The 19,337-nt window shown below is 30.4% G+C and overlaps 1 protein-coding gene and 1 long non-coding RNA gene across 2 annotated transcripts in view; one reads left to right on the top strand and one right to left on the bottom strand.

Annotated features, from left to right (window-relative positions):
* The window catches only part of Su(Tpl) (Suppressor of Triplolethal), a 57,519-nt gene that overhangs the window by 19,921 nt on the left and 18,261 nt on the right, over positions 1-19,337 (top strand). The window contains exons 2-3 of the mRNA XM_067268897.1: positions 16,278-16,325; positions 18,651-18,772. Coding sequence (XP_067124998.1) covers positions 16,278-16,325; positions 18,651-18,772 — 170 coding nt within the window. The remainder of the gene's footprint in view (positions 1-16,277; positions 16,326-18,650; positions 18,773-19,337) is intronic.
* LOC136974104 (uncharacterized) lies at positions 13,026-17,100 on the bottom strand. The gene is made up of 2 exons (XR_010880597.1): positions 15,655-17,100; positions 13,026-15,578 (listed from the first exon to the last, which is right to left on the bottom strand). It is a non-coding gene; the product is annotated as an uncharacterized lncRNA (long non-coding RNA).

Consider the following 19,337-nt stretch of genomic DNA (forward strand, 5'->3'; position numbering starts at 1 on the left):
CTTCATAAAGTTGTTTTTTGCTTTATAAAGTGGTTTGTTATGTCAATAATTATACATGTATTTAATATATGTGGCTTATAAAAAAGCTTAATATTAATTTGTGTGTATATGTATTTTTTTAATTTAAAAAGCTGTATAATTACAGCAACTAATGACAATTTGTCATTTTGTAATTATTAGTATAAAAATAATAATAAATTTATGATTATATTTAAAGAACACAATAAAAAGCAATTAAATGTTTTTATTAGTTTAGGTGTTAATGTTTTTAATGTGATTAAACAAAATATAGGATATTGAATTATTAATTACATAACAAATATGGTTATATCTAGCATACAATTTTTTAAATATCTAGGAGACTATAATGACTGTTAAATGGAGAAATTTAAATATAATGTTGTTTCTAAAAAAAGAATGTTGGAAACATGATCGTTACATAATCCAACAACTGGATTTGATATCTTTAAAAAGAAATCTTTAAAATGCTATTTTCATATATTTAAAAAAAGAATACAAAATTGATTGTAATATATGTAAAAAATGCTGTAAAATGTAAATATATTTCAAAGGAACTTTTTTATGAATGATTATTGATAGTTTCATTTATCTTTGTCTTGTGGATCATTTACTGTGTTACTATAATGGATGATCCACTAAATTTCCAGTTTATAGTTCCTTTTAACATAAAAATTTATGACAATTTTTGGCTTTGTAAAATTCCAAGCATTTTTCTTTTTTCCCCCCCCCCTTTAAATTTATGGCTTAAATATTTTCTTAAAATTTCCTCTACTTTAAATAAAATTTTAAAGTTTAATAATAAACAGGAATATATATAAAATCCAGTTAATATTAAATTTATGTATACAATGACTTTATTAATATTTAAATAATTAATAGCATTATATTTTATTATTTTTCTTTAAAGACTATATTAATTTTTAGCTTGTACAACTTTTATTAAATTTTTGTATTTTAATTATTAAATTTAGAATATTAATTAAAAAAATTTTTTTTATGAATTTAATCTCGAAATGCATTAACCTATCCTAATTCAAAACTGGAACAGACAACTCTGTATAACTGCTTTTCTCTGCAGAGATTACTTTCGGCTTCCTAGTGATTAGTAAGCTAATTATTTGTAGGAATGTTCGGTATAAAATACTCATTTGGGGATTTGATCTGTTCTTTAGATAGGGTTCAGATTGCATTTTAATTGGCATTTAAAATTATTTATCGCATTTCGATACAAGGAAACTAAGGCGACATTTAGATTTCCTCATGTAAATTTCTGGTTATGAGCTTGACCTATAAAAGTAAGAAAGAAAAATGAGTAAATAAAAAAAGGGGTTGTATATTTATATACCAAATGATAGTTGATAGTTTGATGCACTAAAGGATGATTTAAAAAAACATTTTTTTTAGATTTGAATAATATGAAGTGAAATGGAAGACATTTTCCTTTATTGTTTGTTTTATCAACAAAATTGGTGGATTTTATTTTGTTGTGTCTAATTTTTGTGTTTATAATTTGTGTGTAAAGATTCTCATTTCTTTCCAAAGAAAATTTGACCTGTAAATTGATTTTTCATGTTTTAACAAATTAATATTAATTGTACCATTTTTAATTGTTATTTAGATAAATTTTTTTAGTAATTAAAGTAAAATTTCCTTTTATAGAATAAGAATTAGTTTAAAATGAGTTTTAATGTAAGAAAATTAGTTTTATAAGAATTTTGTGTTGTTAAATCAACAGAACAAATAATAAGATTAAAATTTTTATAAATTCAAGTTCTATGAATAGATTCAATTTTTGTTAAGAAATTCAAAGTATTTTTAATTAAAAATAGTTATAAATTATAATTTAGGTCTTTCACACATTTTTTATTACATTATTATCTATTATAATGGTACATAAACTATTCATAAAAGTCCCATTTTTAAGTATTTTATCATTTTAATAATGCCAAAATGTCAACAAACTTCATCATTCATAAATTTGAATGTTATATTTTTCTGTCGAAGTGTTTTATTTTGATCTAGAACTGTTTTTAATAAAGAGGTTAAAGTATTTAAAAATAATGGATAAAATTATTAAGCAATAACTCTTTGGGTTTAGCAAATTTAATGTTGAACCAGTACTTACTATTATTTTTTTATATATATAAATATAAATCATTCAGTTAAATTTCTATTATAATACAGTTAACTATCAGCTAGAAAATGTGCTGCATTAATCAAAAAGCTTTCTACATCATAAATCTGAGGAATGACCCAAAAAATTTGCTATTGAAGAAGAATTTCTGGATCATTTTTTTTAAATTTAGTTTTTCTGCTGATTTCTCTCATCAAAAATTCATTAAAACATTTTTTTTTCCTTCAAAAATTAATTTTAAAATTTTGATTTAATCCTCTAAATATTTGAATTTTTATTTTGGTGATCAGTTCCTTATTACCAAACAGGCCAACACACTAATTCTAGGGATACACAATTTTTCATTTAATTTTTTTCCCCGTTAAAAAGTATTGTGTTGATAACGTAGTAGAGAAGTTGTTTTTGCAACAGTTTACCAGAATTAATTTCAGTAAAATTGTGTGATTTTTGTAAAGAGCTCACAAAATGTTCGTGGCCTGCAACAGTGCCCTAAATCAGGTATCGTTGGCGATATTCAAAATCTTTTTTATATGTTAATAAATATAGAGATTTTCATGAAAGTGTTACTTTCAAGTGGGAGTTAATTTAAACAGTAAGAGTTTATAAATTGAACTTTTTATTCTGTTTCCTTTCAAGGTTGTTTCTCTACGTTTTCAGTAGTCACTGAATAAATAAATGCTTCAATAGAAGTTTTTGTCCATATTAGTATATTACTATACTATATTTATAGTAAAACTAGTAAAATATTTACATTTGGGTATTGTAGTGATAAAGTTTTAAACAAGTTAATATCAGTTAGATAAGATTTTTTTAAATATTTGTCATTTGCATAAACCTAATGTCAGATGTTTCCCCTATTCTTTCATCACATGTCTATAAAAATGCAATTAACATTGTTGAAATGTTATTATATTGGAATTGATGATTATTGTTTAATAATCTTTAGAATTTGTGGTGACCCATCCAAAGTTTAAGTTAGTAGATAACTTAAATTTTGGATGGGTCACCACAAATTCTATATTACTACTATAATGATTTTATATACAGTACATAGAGAGACTATAAAATGAATTTCTTATCAACTCAAACAATAGATGCTTGAGTTGATAAGAAATTCATTTTATAGAGTCTCTATGCATATAAAAATCATTATAGTTTGAATTTTATTTATATGTAAGCCAAATTTTGTTGAATTTCTGAATATATTCTGTTCTTACATTAATAATTTAATTGAAAAAAAATAGGAGATTTGACTTAAATTTGATTTGATTTTTGCAAAATCAATTATTTAATCAAGTGTTTTAGTAAATTGAGATTAAATGTGAGGAAAGATATCATTTAAAAAATGAAATTAGTGCATAATTAAGTTTTTTTATTCCACATGTTAACAAATTATATATAAATACCAATTTCTTTTGAAGTTTTGTAGGTTTATCTGGTGTTTTATCAGTGATAAAGGGGCTTTACTAATTGATCTCCAAAGGTTGTTTAACTTCCTTCTAGTTTAAAAATCATCTAAGATTCAAAAATTTATAATTATTTAGATTAAATGTAAAGAGGAGTACATTTTGACCTCAATCTAGGCCAAAATACATTTCACACCAAATAAAGTTGCTCCAAATGTAGAAAACTTTGTCTCGTTTAAATTTTCATCACTCTAGATTAGAATTAGCATGATGACGACGTACAATGCTTGTTAAGTTTTAGAATTTTGCTGCAAACTTATTTCATTGGTATTGCTTGATAAATTAATCTAGATATTCTGTATGATGAAGTGAATAAATGTAAATATTTTATTGCTCTATAACTTTTTAAATGGTGATAAATTGGCTAATAAACATAACTTTTAAAGTAATTTTTCATCACTGCACATAAAACAGAGAATTAACTTTTAATTAGTGTTTTTTAAGCTGTACATATTTATGATTTTTATGTTTAAGAGTATTTAATTTTTCAGATAAATAAATAAAATTTAAAACACAGTGTTAATAGTTTCCGTACAGAGGGTAATTATACAATTTAAAACATGCAAAATTTGAGTCTAGGATTCTACAACAAAGCCAACTCTGATTCATCAAATGATTTTTGTTCTGTAAGAATTGGAAATGGATGTAGGTTTTTAAAAATGCGCTCTTCATTTATACATAAAAAAGCAATTAATTGTTACCGTTAAATTGGGTTCTTGACATTCCCAGAATATTCATTATTCCAAGTATGTCGAGAAAGAACATTTAAATGATAAAGTGAGATGTAATGCCTTATAAAGGTGATGGAAGCAGGCCAAAGTCAAGTAGCAGTAACAGTAGTAATAGTAGCAGCATTTGGTAGATAAAAATTGACAAAAGTATCACCTTGGTTTACAGAAAATTTCTAGCAAGAAATTTTATGTAAACCGAGATTCATGCTGTTCATAAGAAGTGTATAGTACTAGCATACTGATTATTAATAATTGCATTATATCTGATACAATCTGTTTAACAGATTGAATTGAATATAATTAGATTACATTGTCTATTGACTTATCTACAAATGTAGGAAATATAATATTGATATAAAGAAACACTTCTGGATATTGTTCTCTTTTTGATAGTATTTTGAAAAATATTATTGATATTAAGTTTTATGATGAGCACATTTTTAATTACAGGAATACAGTTGTTATTTTTAGATTTGTCTGTAACATGCATAATTGTTTTCATTGCTCAAAAATGGATAAAAATTAGAAAATGTCTGTTATATGTCTGAATGTTTATATAACATAAAAAAACAAAAACTTTAAAAGATACCTTTTAATATTTTAAGAGTATTTAGTGCATTTTTTTTTGATTAAATTAAATTAATCATCATATACAAGTGCAAAATGATTGTATTTATTGATTATATTTGAAGAGTTTTAGCATTTTCTTAAATGATATATTAGTTCTTCTGCCAAAAATAGTTTTTCAGTATGTGTTTTAGTTTGTTCTTAGCTTTTTGGTGTATCTGAATAGTTTTATTCATAACATTTAAAAAAAAATTCTTTAGAAGCATTTATAATCTAAAAACTATGCTACAAATGATATTAATAGATGATCTACTTGATAAATATTTTAAATTCATTGGCAGTGTTTATGAAAACCATCTCTTTGAAATTATATTGTGTTTTTAATTAAATGTAGTATAAAAATATAATTTCTTATAAAAATATAAAATAATATATAATACTTTAAATTAACCTTATAAAAATAATAAATGACATCTTTAAACAATAAGTTCATAAATTTTTCAGTTGAAATATTGTTACAAGGAAAAGTTTGATGGTTTTTGTCTCAGTGTGACAATTCTGATAGACTAGACAGACTTTCCATTGAATTACCTGCTTGTTTTGATAACCTTAATTTGATGTTTATCCTCATTGTTATTGAAAATTGTATTAAAATCTTCTTAAATCAGCTTCATGTGCCAAATGGATGTATTCTTACTCTAGCAATAATCATATGTAGCTTAGAAAGTGAAGAGGACAATGTACTAATTACGATGATTAATTTTAATTTACTACAAAGAAAATTTTATTAAGTATAAAAGTGTTTTATTGTATTAAACACATGTAAATTCAAATGATCAATTTACTTAAACATAATGAAATTAGTCAACGTTTCATAATTTGAGGAAATCTTTAAAGTTTTAAATTTTCAAATTATTTTATTAAATAAATAATGAATTTAAGTAATGCAGGTCATTGTTTAGATTCAAATAATGATTTGTTTTGTTATTTATAATGATAATCAATAAACCAGAGAGAGAATAAAATTTTACTTTAGTTACAGTAAAAATGGCCCTAGGACCTAAAGAATGGAAAATAATCGCCTTGTTCTTGCCAACATAAATGGAGTTAACGGATTAGTTTCCTTTATAACCAAATTATAAATGCAGCTGCACGCAGACAAAGTGCATTACTTTTGATACTTATTAAAAGCTACTTGAAAGAAAAATGCTTAAGGATTGATACTTCTATTGATTAAATAAATGACGAAATATGAAGATTAATTGCATTCCATTGATGATTAAAAAATTTGCTTAAAATAATTTAATATTCTGTAACTTGAATGAAAACAGGGCATTCCAAAAATCAGTTAACTAAAAATATCTGCAGATTATTTTAGGATAGTAATTAGTAAAATTGAATTGAAGATTTACAACAATGCATAAGAATGCTACAAGTTTGTATCTAAGTTTGGATTTCACTTTGAATAGTTTATATTTATAAACCTTGTTAGTAGAAATCATGTCAAAGCTTTTTACTTTAACTTAGTTAACTGAGTTTTGTTTGAGAATCTTACATTCTGTAAATTGAATATGATGAAAGAATAGCTCAAAAATTATTTGAGCTATCCTATCCTTAAAATATTCTTCATTCTCAAATAGAATGCTTGAAAAATATTTTAAGCTAATAACTAGTAAAGTGGTTGATGTAAATTTAATTTGAATGTATTAGAATGCTGCCACAATTTGTATTGATTGTAGAGCATTTGTATTGAATAACTACTATGAAATTTGTTAGAAAATACATTGTAACTCATACTTTAAAATATGTACGATATATATGGTTAACCGAGTCTCGAATCATTATATTTAATTATTACTGTCAACCTTCTTACTTTTATAATACTCCTATTTAAAGAATACAAATAATGTTGCCAAAATATTTGCTGTTAATGCGATTTTGTGAATCTTTTCATCATCAAATTATTTGCCATAAGTTGTGAAAAATTCAGAAATTACTTTAATTATATTCTTAACATTACTTAAATTCATTAAAAAATATTTTTGTTAGCCACATTTATAAAGTAGTGGAGAGCCATTTATATATGCAATATGATTGATTTTAGATTGATTTTTAATATAGTAAATCGAATTCTTTAGATATGATTAATTGCTGGGGTTAAGAAATTAATTTTATTAATAAAATGAATACGAAATGATAAATGACCAAGAGAATTTTATACTTTAATTTTTTTTTCTTTTGCATAAATATTGAAAGTTATAATTAATGATGATAAATTTTGTATTTTAGTTTTATACTTTTTCTGTGAATTTAAAATTAAATATTTTATTTACATTTAAAACCTATGCTTAAATTTAAATATCAAATATATGTAAATGAATTAAAGATTTGTATACAGCAGCACAATTTAATTTTATTGTAATTTTTATTTAGTTGAGTTTTCTTTTTTATTGAGGATGAAGTCTTTGAATAAACTATCTTTTGGCTATTAGGAATTTGCAATAAAATAATTTGTTTATATTTTAAAAATTAAATTATTTAAATAACTTAAATTTTAAAAACTAATACATTTTAAGTTATAGATTACTCAAAACAAATAAAATTTCTATTTATTTTCATTAAATAATAAGAGTTGTAGGGTTTATTTAGTTCAGGTTCCCGAAAACTGTAGATTTTTTTGCTTCTGAAATTATGAAATTGCCTAACATCTGTCACTTTTGGATAAAACAATCCTGTTGTTTTTTGTGGAAGAGGTCACACAAGTGTGACCTAAATGGATTTGCCTTTCAGTGCCACGGTCGTGAGCGATATTGGGCGTGCACGCCCCTAACTTGGCCGATCCTAATAGTTAATCAGCAGAATAATTTACCCATTTTTTAAAACATTAATAACCATTTTCTAACCAAAGATAAATGGTAAATTTTTAGGTATGATTAATTGTTTTGTTCTATTTTGATCTGCTTTTTTTTAAATTATGATTACCTAATAAAAGTTATCTTGTTTTCTATTTTATTAATTTTGATTTATTTAGAGTGGTAATAAATTTAGTTTAGTTTAATAAATTTAGTTTTAATTATTTAGTTGTAGTAATAAATTTTTTCTATTTAATTTAGGTTATATTTTTTTAGATTGTTTTTTAAAAAGCATATTCTGTTATAATCAATACACTATCAATTATCAAATATTAATTATTATTTTATCATTCAGAAGCCCTTGATAACTGTTAGAAACTATCAATAATCTAAGTAATAAATTACTTAGAAATTAGGAAGCATTTTAATTTGTTATCAAATTTTCAGCTAAAATTAACGTTCCCAATTCAAACAAGTTTTAATTATTAAAAAAAAAGAGAGAATATTAAGGACATCAAAAAGCAGGTGTAAACATTAATAGTCTGTACACAATTTTTGGAAATAATCCAATAAAAGTTTGAGCGAGAATATGATTTTTAATTAAACGCGGTGTAGATGACTTGTATTAATGAAGGAATTGAAATTTAAAATAATAATTTTTTATTTAAATTTATTCGGAAATTCTAAACATTTTATGTCCAAATAAAGAAAATTTTAGTAATTTACTTTTCTCAGAATTGAACATTGCATACGGCAATAACTTAATCATTTACTAATGTAACTTTAATAAATACTTTACTGTAATTACTGGATTTATTTTTATTAGGTAATGTTGTATTATGTGATACTGTGTACAATGCCAAACCTACCTGTTGTGTAGTAGAGTAGTATCTACTCTAGGCTGGATTTATACAAAACCTTAACAAGCTACAGTTTGGGGCCCCATGCTATGAAGGTACAGTTTAGGGTCTCGTGATTTTAAATTAGTGGATGGTCAAGGATTTCTTAGTCATAGCAAGTCTAAGCCTGAGCATAGTGTCTAGAGAGAGTATAGAGTAGGCAGGGGACATAGAGCTAGTACATGGTTAGAATTATGGGCAAAGTGTTTTATTTCTTCATGCAAAAATCTTTGATTTCTTTTATTAAAAATTAGCAATACTTTAACCCAAATTGATAATATGAATTTACAAATTTCACTTTAACACACATAGCAAGCCTGATTTTATTTCTGAAATTGGAAAAAAAAATCTTGTTTTTGTTCATTTCCAGTTTATCACAAAAGTTTATTGTCTGTTAGAGAAACTGGTTTAGATAATATAGATTAATCAAGGCCGTTATTTAGGAGGTCGAATGGGCAAAATACAATAGGTCGTCTTTTCTAGATTTTCTCTCTTTTTTTTTCTTTAGCTTAGAAAACGTTGCCTCCTTTCCATCTCGGTATAAAAATGGAGTATATTATTTTAATATAAATAATACAGTATTTGAAACTTTATATAGGAAATTACTAAATAATTATTTTTAAGTAACATTCATTATTTTAGTTATACAGCCAAATACAAGAATTGTGTAATTTTGACACCATACTTGTCAGGAAGTTGGCAATAGTAAATTGATTGTATGCCATAGCCTAAAGCTGTTGAACTAGTTTTACAAATCAAGTTTGTATCTATTGCATGGTGAAAATTATATTTTAGATTTGATTTGTAGAGTAAAATCGAGTTATATGAGACAGTGCAAGTGTGCGGACCTTCTTTTCAAAGTGCCAAATGCGCTGATTAGCTCATTGCATATTTAACACATAATTCTAGAATTTTCTTTGATCATTAGACTTTGTATAATTTGGATATATCTTATTAGACATGAAACATTTTGATAAATTGGAACTAATTTGAATGCCATAGGTAACTTCAAAGAAATTTTGATTGCCATTTAATACTTGTAGCTCATTATTTTTCCCATCCTTATACAATTTAAGTTTATAGTTTCACTTTATATTTATTGCTGATTTATTAAGTCATAATTCATATAAAAATTATAAAGTAGTATCAATAAGTAGCATTTTAATGCAATTCTGCATCCATTAATTACACTTGAATTTGTGTATTCCGTTACATTTTTTGTTAAAATCCTGTGTATTTAATTTTCAGAAATAGAACTTTTATCAAATTTTGTCAGAAAAATCTGTTTGCCTATCCTGGAAGCAGTATTTTGGCAAAACTTCAACTTTTGTATAATTGCAATTCAATTTAGTCACCTCTTTTATGAAGGATGGAAAACATTTATATAGACTGTGCTATAAAATGTACAATTCTGTACTACAGGAATTTTCCCCTAAATTTTATTATTTTAACTAGGTCTGAAGTGACTTTCACAACCCATTCTAGGCTTAATTATTTTAAAATAAATTCATAGCAGCTAAGATACAGTCGTGTTAGGTAATAAGATTACGTGCACTACCAACGATTATGGTTGTGCAATAAATTATTGATATATCAAGTTTTATCTAAATTATCTTTTATCCTGTTTACTTAGATCAGCTGAAGTAACTACTCTAGACAGACAAATTTAGCTCAGAACTAGGCTCCATCTTTGGCATTGTTTCTCAGAGTGAATGCATTAGTCTTGCCAAAAATTCTTTCACTGTTCATTGAAAATATTTCTTCTAAATATAACCTTTATACCAATTATTAAGAAAAGGCAATATTTAAACAGCCTCTTTTCTGCGAATTAACTGCTATCTGCTTAATTTTCTCCATCTCTGATAAGGGATGCAGTTTATAGGATTCCGAGGACCGTTTTAATTTGTCTCGCATCCACACTGGAGATTCAGATTTTAGAAGAGAGCAGTGAATTTGTACAGGTATTATTAGTTATGACAACTAATAATACTGTCATTCTGAAATGTCTCTCCCCTTTGTCTAAATATAATTTCTGGAATCTTGTTTTTCCCTTGTAATTTTTCCTGGTATAAAAACTTCCCCGTGGGATATAATTATTGAAAAAAGCAATCAAGCAAGAGCATTTTCCCCTTCGTTGGTACATCATCTAGAAAAGAAATCGTCCGGTATCCGGTTCTGTTTATACATACGCTTTTTTTTTTGTTTTTTATCCAATTATTATGCGATGGAAACTGGCACAAGTGCGTGGGTTATCGGCTCTACCCCCATCCCATTTCTCTACACTTCCTCAAAACTACACAGCATAGCATTGGAGCGTTATCGAATGGAAATCTCCCAACAAGTTTAATTCGCTACGTCCCTTTCGTTTGAGCTTTTACATTTTCAAAAGTCCGGTCTGTATTTAGGTCAAGTGTAATTTCGTGTCGAGAGAAACGTCACGATAAGGAATAAGCTAAAAGGCATTTCAGTATGCCGTATCGCAGGTGTTTTGGTATCGTGGAGTATTTTTTGAGGCCACTGACTCGTTTATTCCCCTGCACAGCCGGTGAGATGTTTGCTCACAGTTGTCGAGTTTCGTAAGCGTGGCACGCCTGCTCCTGTACATTTCACAAGAGTGATTCTACCTTCTAAAATGTGTTTTTCTCGTTAAGAATTAAAAATAAATAAATAAAATAATTCGATTCCAGTTAGTCCAACTTGGGATTTTTGTGATACAGCGATGCGTGTAGCAGTTATTGACATTATTCTTCGAAGCCCTTTGGCAATTTCGTTGGGCATTTTCCTAGAAAGACCTTGAATTGTTCGTTCTCTTACTCCGATCTCCTTTTTTTTTTTCCTCATAATTTCTATGTACGCTTTGTAGTAATTTTTCTTAACTTTTCAAAAGTCCGTTTTTTTGCCACATGTTGCAATCAGAAAAAACGAATGGGGGTCGGAAAAGTGTCAATGGACACGGTGAATGTGACGAAACGTTTCTGTCCCAACTGCTGCAGTCGAGGGGTTCGATAAAGGAAGTTCAACACCTGCTTCGACACCGGTGTCAATGGCCTGCTCACGTATTATAAACTCCCAATTGCCGGCGTATCTTCTCGTTCTATCGTGCAGATGAACTAAGATTGCGGGATTTCATTAAGTAAATGAAAAAAATTCTTTTTATTTCTTCATCTTCCCTCCCCCCTTCGCTTTCTTTTCTCTCCGTTTCGGTTCAGGAGACGGGAGTTTCGATCAGACAGGAAGCGTAATCGAAGGGCGATGGGAGGAGGCCAATGACAAATTTCCCAAAGGTTGCACTTTAGGTAGCTCGTGACACCCGAGGTCGATCACGCAAGTTTTAACATTGGCGAGGCGCAGACAACCGAACGTTCGTGCAATTTTTCCGGACTCGTTTCCGTACTTTTCCACCCCCGTTCTAGCGAGGAATCATCGGGTATTGTTTAAAAAAAAATTTAACTAGGCGATCACGTGGTTGCAGGCGGTGCATAGGTTATATTTTTCCTCTCGAGATATTCTCCGAAATGCTAATTTTTGTTAATGATGTCGGGAGGCCTAGCGTGGGGTTTTATCTTTCTGCTAAAATATTTGCGCTACTTCGATCTCCAGTCAGATAAAAAAAATTATTTTTTTTGTAGTTTCGTGCCCAGCAACAGATTCAGTTAGCCACCATTTCCGTCTGGGGCGGGTTTTCTTTTTTTCATTATTTAGTGTCATTCGTCTTATAGAGGAAAAGAATAAGGGATTGACGAACACTCGAAAGCTGACGTCACGCGCAGGTGTTTTTCCTTCCCCGCTGTCGATGTCTACTTTGTGTGAGGATGAAAAGAAATCACCGAAAAAAAAACTTTCTTCCACCGTTATTTTTCCAGTCCGGCTAACATCTGTTTATCGGATTTTATCTGTCACCAAGAGCTTCGAGATTGTTCTTATCACGTGTTACGAAGCTCGAGACTAATTTAGCTTAGATTAGTTCTTTCCACTTTAGAAAAAGTAAATTAATTTTGTCCGGTTCGAGAACAAATCTGGTAATTCAGTATTCAGCTCTTTATATTGATAAACAGTCGTCACAAATTTTTGTCAAATTTTATCCATCTCCTTAGAAGATCGGAATATGCTAGGTCGACCTTCGTCGTATAGCTCGAAATCGGCCAAGGCTAATCGCAAGACGTCTTACATCACATCTAAATTCTAGACGGATGTCTCGCTTGTTACTTTCCACTCCTTCAATAGCGGCTCGATTGTCACGAGGAACTGACAAGTGCTTTTTTTTTTCTTCCCCCTCTCTCTCGTGAAATAATCCACCCTCACAACAGTCACCTGGACTCGAGCCAATCTTTCCGTTTCTATTTCTAGACAAACTATTGCGATTGCCTTGGATACATAGTTATTTCCGTCCAGTAGCCAGGTAGGGAGCTCTCTCTCTCCCTTCCTCTTCCCTCCCCACCTAACAGCTGCACGTGACGTTACCGCTACCCAGAGACGTTCACGTGATCGACCGTTATCCGTTTTTATTCGAGGAATCCCTAGCCAGATTGATTAACGATCGCACGATTGCGGTTTAATAAGGAATACCGAACGACGCTAACGATTAAAAGATGCCAATGTTGCTGCCGCCGCCGCCGCCGCTTCCTTTTTTTTTCCTCTTGTATTTTTCCTTCAGTTTTTCCTTCCCCCTTCAAGGACGAACGGTTCAATCACCCAGTCTGCGACGGTCCCAAACACTTTGACCCAATTTGTCGTCACGTTTAAGTTCGCTGACTCGATAATAATCCTAGCCACAAACATCAAAATTTCGTTCGTATATTTAGTACTTTTAAATCTGTTATCTGCTAACTCTGCCCTTCATCGAGTTCATTAGCTGCACTGCTAACTGTGCACTAATCAGGAAACAAGTTATCTACATTTTACACCTACGTATACGGTGTGTGTATGTATATATATATAACTTTTCTCTTGAATTTTCTAAAATCGCATTAATTTCCTCTCCTGAGCCGCACCCGTTTTGCACTAAGTTTCCACATACGTATTTTTTTCTCGGTACTTTTTTTTTAATGTCACAAACACGACTTGCAATTGTTTTCAGAACTGGATATTAAAACCCAAGTGTTAGACCTAGACTCGTTCTTTTCAAGGTCGGCTAGTTTATAAATAATAGCGTGTACATACAGTATACGGTGATTTGTGAATCACCTTAACCGTACGCATCGAAACGCGTACAGGTTAAACGCGCGAGACTTTAAGTTTTTGCCCCAATACTTGGAGATTTTAAAAATGCTCTGATCTCATTGGAATTCCGACCCCCCTGCAGAAATTAGGTTATAGTTCAATTTTTTGATAAACCGTCGTTTCCGATGTCACAACATCCTAAATCATTAAAATTGGGTCAGAACTCGGAGCTGTTGGCTCCCTGTTACATACGCGTGCACAAACTAACACTACTACGTGCCGATCGTCATAGAAATCTATGCACGGATAATTCGTCCTTGAGTCGCATCCGAACCCCCCCCTCTACGTATAAGAAGTTCGCCGTTGTTTATCTTTGTCGTTGCATAAGTTTGCGTAAGGTGATGACGTTCGCGACCGACGTCATCAAAGCAGCCATTGTAATGCCACCGATTAATCTAAGTTTAATTAATGGCCTCAGATAGTTTCGACTATCGGTTGTAATTTTGTTTATTTCTAAGGAAAAAGTGTCGTCAGACATCTTGACTCGAGTCGCGACGATATACGATACGTCTGAATGGCAATTAGTGACATAATACTTCGTCCCCCCTTTCGTAGACATAGATCAAGATGCAATCTTCAAAAGTGTTGATTACACGGTTGAAGTAAAAAAATGCTACGTTTAATAGGCGTTTACAGTATTTTTCGATTATCCTCATTCCAATTAGGCATGGGGAAGTTTTTAGTGTGTAATTTTTTTGTATTTTTTCTCGCTGTTTGGTAGTAAAGAGAGCGTGAAAGCAAGTCAGTCTCGAAATATTTAATATATATATATATATATATATATATATATAAACCATTACGATTACGACAATTTGAGAGAAACGAGATTGCCCACGCAAGATCGATATAAAATCTATAACATCGATCGCGTTCGATCCGTAGCCAATTTCGAAAAATGGGTTATTTAATGTCTTTGTCGTTACTTCGGATCGAATTGCGTGCCATTTTTTTAAGTTCGAAGTTCTAAAAATGATTTTTATGATTGTTTGGAGAAGGGGGAAAGCGAACGAAATCCGTTCCACCGAAAGGAGAAAGTCGGTTTTGACCATTCATAAACCGTACAGCTGCTCGGATAGATGGGTAAACGATTCCGAAAACTGGTTTACTTCTTACTGGCCCACATGCACAGGTGGTGAAACCCGTTGGTCTGGTTGATAACCACTTTCTACCGCTTTAACATCTCCGATCGGACTGCCCTTTCTGGCAGGAATTTCAAAGTAGAAAATTGCCGTCTTGAAATTAAAAAAAAAAAAAAAAACAAAAAAAATGGAGGACGTAAAAATTGTTTACATGCGCCATACTTTGCAGGGGAATAAAAGCGGTAATATTTAATTCGTTTCGTGAAAGACGTGGCATGTGGCATCCTCTACCTTACTTTTTTTTATGAAAGTGGCAGCTTTCTTCTTTCGTTTCTGATGGAATTGAAAGCGAAAATGTACCATTATTAAGATCTTTTTTTTTCTTTTCTGGAATAAAATTAGCAACTTTTTAATGTTAATTCTTCTTTTTTTTTAACAAATTGGCGTTAAGATTTCTTACCTCTTCAAATCTAGGCTTCTTTCTGAAACGGATCAGAAGAAAAAGCATTGTATCACTTACAGAATTTTCTGTATCCTTCAAAAAAATACATTTTTACAGCTTTCTTTTTAAAAGAGAGCAACCATTTTCTAGTCGAAAAACAAACATCCCTGGAACAAAAATGGAATTTTAAAATTTGTTTACACGAAGTAGACCTTAAAGTTCGGATATCTTTACGCTCCATACATTTTTCAACAGTTTCTTTCTCGGAAAAGAATTAGAAGTTTCGTGTAGAAATCGGAAACGGGATTTCAGATTTTTACTATTTCGGCATTCTAATTATTTTATAATAACAGTGTAGAACGTGTGGACGTTAAACATCTTTACCGAACGACCCCGAGAGAAGTTTCCTTTTTTTCTTTTTTTTTATTGTGGCAGTGCATACCTTATCCGATTTTTATCCGCAATTTTCAGCGTAGAAATAAAAATAAAAAGAAAGTCGAACGTTCGTTTCTTTCTTTTTTTTTCGCAATTATGCGGTTTAGTTAAAATTGAGCTATAATTAAGCTTTATGGAAGCATTTTTGTTCCGCATGGTAGAAGCTTTAGATAGTTTTGTCAATGGGTTGGTTGTCGGACTGTTCCTGGTGGTGACAGGTTGGAAATAATTTTTTTTTTCTCCACTTTGTTCTATCAGAATTTGTCCTACTTTTCTCAAATAGAGTTTCACAACAGATTAAAAATATATTTATCCTTTTTTTTTACACTCCTCTCTACTCATGCAATTACTAACGATCTAAACAGGTGTCTCCGGTGCAATTCTGACGTCGAGTTTATTCTTAATAATAATTTTTTTTTTCTTTTTTCCAGGTCAGTTCTTCGCCAAAACCTACGATCCAATTCCAGTCCAACCAAGGGGTAAGTAATTATTTGATCCATTGAAAAGCGGATTTTCGGAACCTTCCAGAAAAGTCACGCGTGATCGATCCGAGTGCATTTCCTTCAGTCGCTCGTCTGAGTAAACACGATTCCCTCTTCCTAAGCTATGCCACATGTCGTGAACATACAAGGAGCGGGTGCGCGCACCATTACTATTACTACCACTACTACTCGGGAGGCTCTATATTTAGATATAGAATAGGGGGATGTGTGGTTGCGGCGAGAGTGGCGGAAAGTGCTCGTTTTAAGATGTTTGAGTCATCTACCTGAGTTTGAATTTCTTTCGGCTATGACCTAATTAGTATGGAAACAGAAGCACTGGTATGCCCTGATCTACTTCGCACCGTTTTGTTTTTAGGGACACCGTCCTGTAACTCGTTCACCTATGAACGTTTTAAACGTATGCATTCCTAATCGTGACATAGCACTCGTCAAACTAGTTATCGACCTAGTTTTTTTTTTCTTTCTTTCTTTTTAAACTAAAAACTTCTGTAAACGCCACGCCAGCACTTTCTATACGCATTTATTTATTTATTTTTCTTAAATCTTTCTCGTTCGAGATGCCGTCGCGCTGTTAACGTCACGCGGAATTTTGAAGAAGAGGGGCGACTACGCCGTCACGAATCGCGCGTCAGCACGGGCTAGACCCGTTTACTGAGAGACAGATCGCCGCTTTCGGGCTCCTTTTATGCTCTGGATGTCGTCGATGGGAGGGGACTCGAACCGTAACCGTCCAATAGCGTCGCTCCTATATATCTGGGTTGTACGTTCCCCCCTGGTCGAGCCAATGGAATGCGGTGTGTGTCAGTGGGGCGCGCGTCGATCGCGACGCTCGTCGCGCCGCGGCGGCCGGCGTGACGTCAGCGCCCCCTTTCGTTTTCTCTCTCGCTCCCTCGCTCTGTAGGGCAATAACCGTACGTGAACCGGCCGCCATCCGTATCAGGAAATACCCGAATGGCAGGTCGGATGCCTTAAGAAGGGCAATTCCTTAAGAATGGGGAAAAATTTACTGTCCTAATAAACGTCACCTGTAACTAAGCGATAGACTTGGGATGAGTTCTAATTAAATTATCAGTAGTTGGCGTGCCCCGTATACGTTTAATGGGTACTAGCATCTCTTCGTCTGGGGGTTGCAGAATGAATTTAAGTGATGCCTTCTGCACCATTACACCACTGATATAAACGAAATTTAAGCCGGTTTTATATTTCAAAAATGATTTTCAATGTTTGAATCTCCTTAAACAACAAAAAAGAAAAAGATAAATATTCTAATTAGTTTCTGTAATCTTAAATGTAATTATCAAAAGATAATTTTGATTTAGTACATGAAAAGTACACACAACTTTTAAGTCCGAAACAGCCTTTGGCTCTTTATTAAATTTAGAACTTCTCGGAGCTTGTTTTTGGCATTCAAATTAACGAGTGGAAAGTGCACAGAACATTTTAATATAATATAAAAATGTTATACGAGTGTATTTTTCTCTCCATAGTGAATGCTTAATTAATCCATAAAAATGGATTTTTGGAAATTGTTTCGAAACAAATGGTACGCAATCTATTCTTTCTTAAAATTATAATTAGAAGCCTTGTTAGGTAAGCTAATTCCATTGACTTGATTTTTTTTATTTAAACTAAAAAAATCAAGATAAATTTAACTTTGACAAGTTTTTATGTATTGTTAAGTTTAAAATTTCTTTAAACAACTTTTTGCATTTAAAAAAAAAAATGGAAAAGTTGTTACAAAAGTTTCTAGTTTTGGAGTTTACATCTTACAAAATGTAATGAGAATAGTTTAGCTTTTATAGTGAGAAGTTGTACAAAGATTATTATTATTAATAATAATGTGGTAAAATAGAACCATAAATTTTTATCAAGATAAAAGTTCCTAAATGTCTAAATTAATTTCTAAAAATATTTTGTCAATAGTAAAACATGGCCTTAATAATTGACTAGAATTTAAAAGTCTAATGTTAATCTTGGTTCAATGTGTTTGGGAATTTAGAGCAATTAAGTTGGCATGGAAGAAATCAAAATTCCTTTAAACAGTGTACAAGGATCATAATTTAAAAGATAAAACAGGGGAACTAAGTAGATAAGATGACATTTTAATTTGGTATTATAAATATGCAACATTTGATTAAAAAGCAAAAAGATTGTTTATTCTTTAAATAATAATTTAAGAAATAAAAGATTTGCAATGTTATAATTTAGAGAGATTTTTTAGTGTTATAATGAACCTATTCTCTTTTATTTCTGCTAATGTAATTGTTTTTTTCCCCTGTTCTTTTTGATATTGTTCAATAGGTTATCAGTATTCCAAGGCCTTCAAGTCCAAACAGTAAGCAATCCTTTGGTTTTAGTCTATCCAATATTGATGCAGATGGTCCACAGGGCAGCTTTGAATGTTTACAGCAGTCTGGGTCAAGGTAGGTGAGAAATGTTTTTCCCTTCTACTGCCTTTTATCTGTTGCTCTGTTGATAATACAATAACAAAATAATTAACTTAGTCCAGAGTTGTTATCAATAGAAATTATTATTTATACTTCTAAGAAGAAAAAGTTTGTTGCTTACATGTAAATGTGGATATAAATTAGTTTTAAAAAAGTAATTTATCAAAATTTTAACTGTTTAAATTATTTTTGACGAATAATAAATATTCTCGTTCCTATCGAAACTGGCAGATTTGTTATCTGGTCTCTGGAATTATCGTAATCTGTTTGGTTTTATTATCGTGTTTCTGACCCGATAACTTACTCAATTTTATAAACTTTAAACTTCTGTTTTTAACAATAAATTGTTTCCACCAGTAATTTAATAAATATTTAGTTTTATGTATTAAATAAAGATTTTTAAAATATTTAGACTTCAGATTACAGTAATTTACAAAATGAATAATCAACATTATTTACTTGTCATATGATATGTTACCAGGAGTCAAGGATGGAGGATTTTTTCCACAATATTTTTCTAAAGAGAGAGAAATAGACTTGA

The sequence above is a fragment of the Centruroides vittatus genome, unplaced genomic scaffold, assembly GCF_030686945.1.
Source record: "Centruroides vittatus isolate TY-2023 unplaced genomic scaffold, ASM3068694v2 contig_341, whole genome shotgun sequence".
In the NCBI taxonomy this organism is placed as follows: Eukaryota; Metazoa; Arthropoda; class Arachnida; order Scorpiones; family Buthidae; genus Centruroides; species Centruroides vittatus.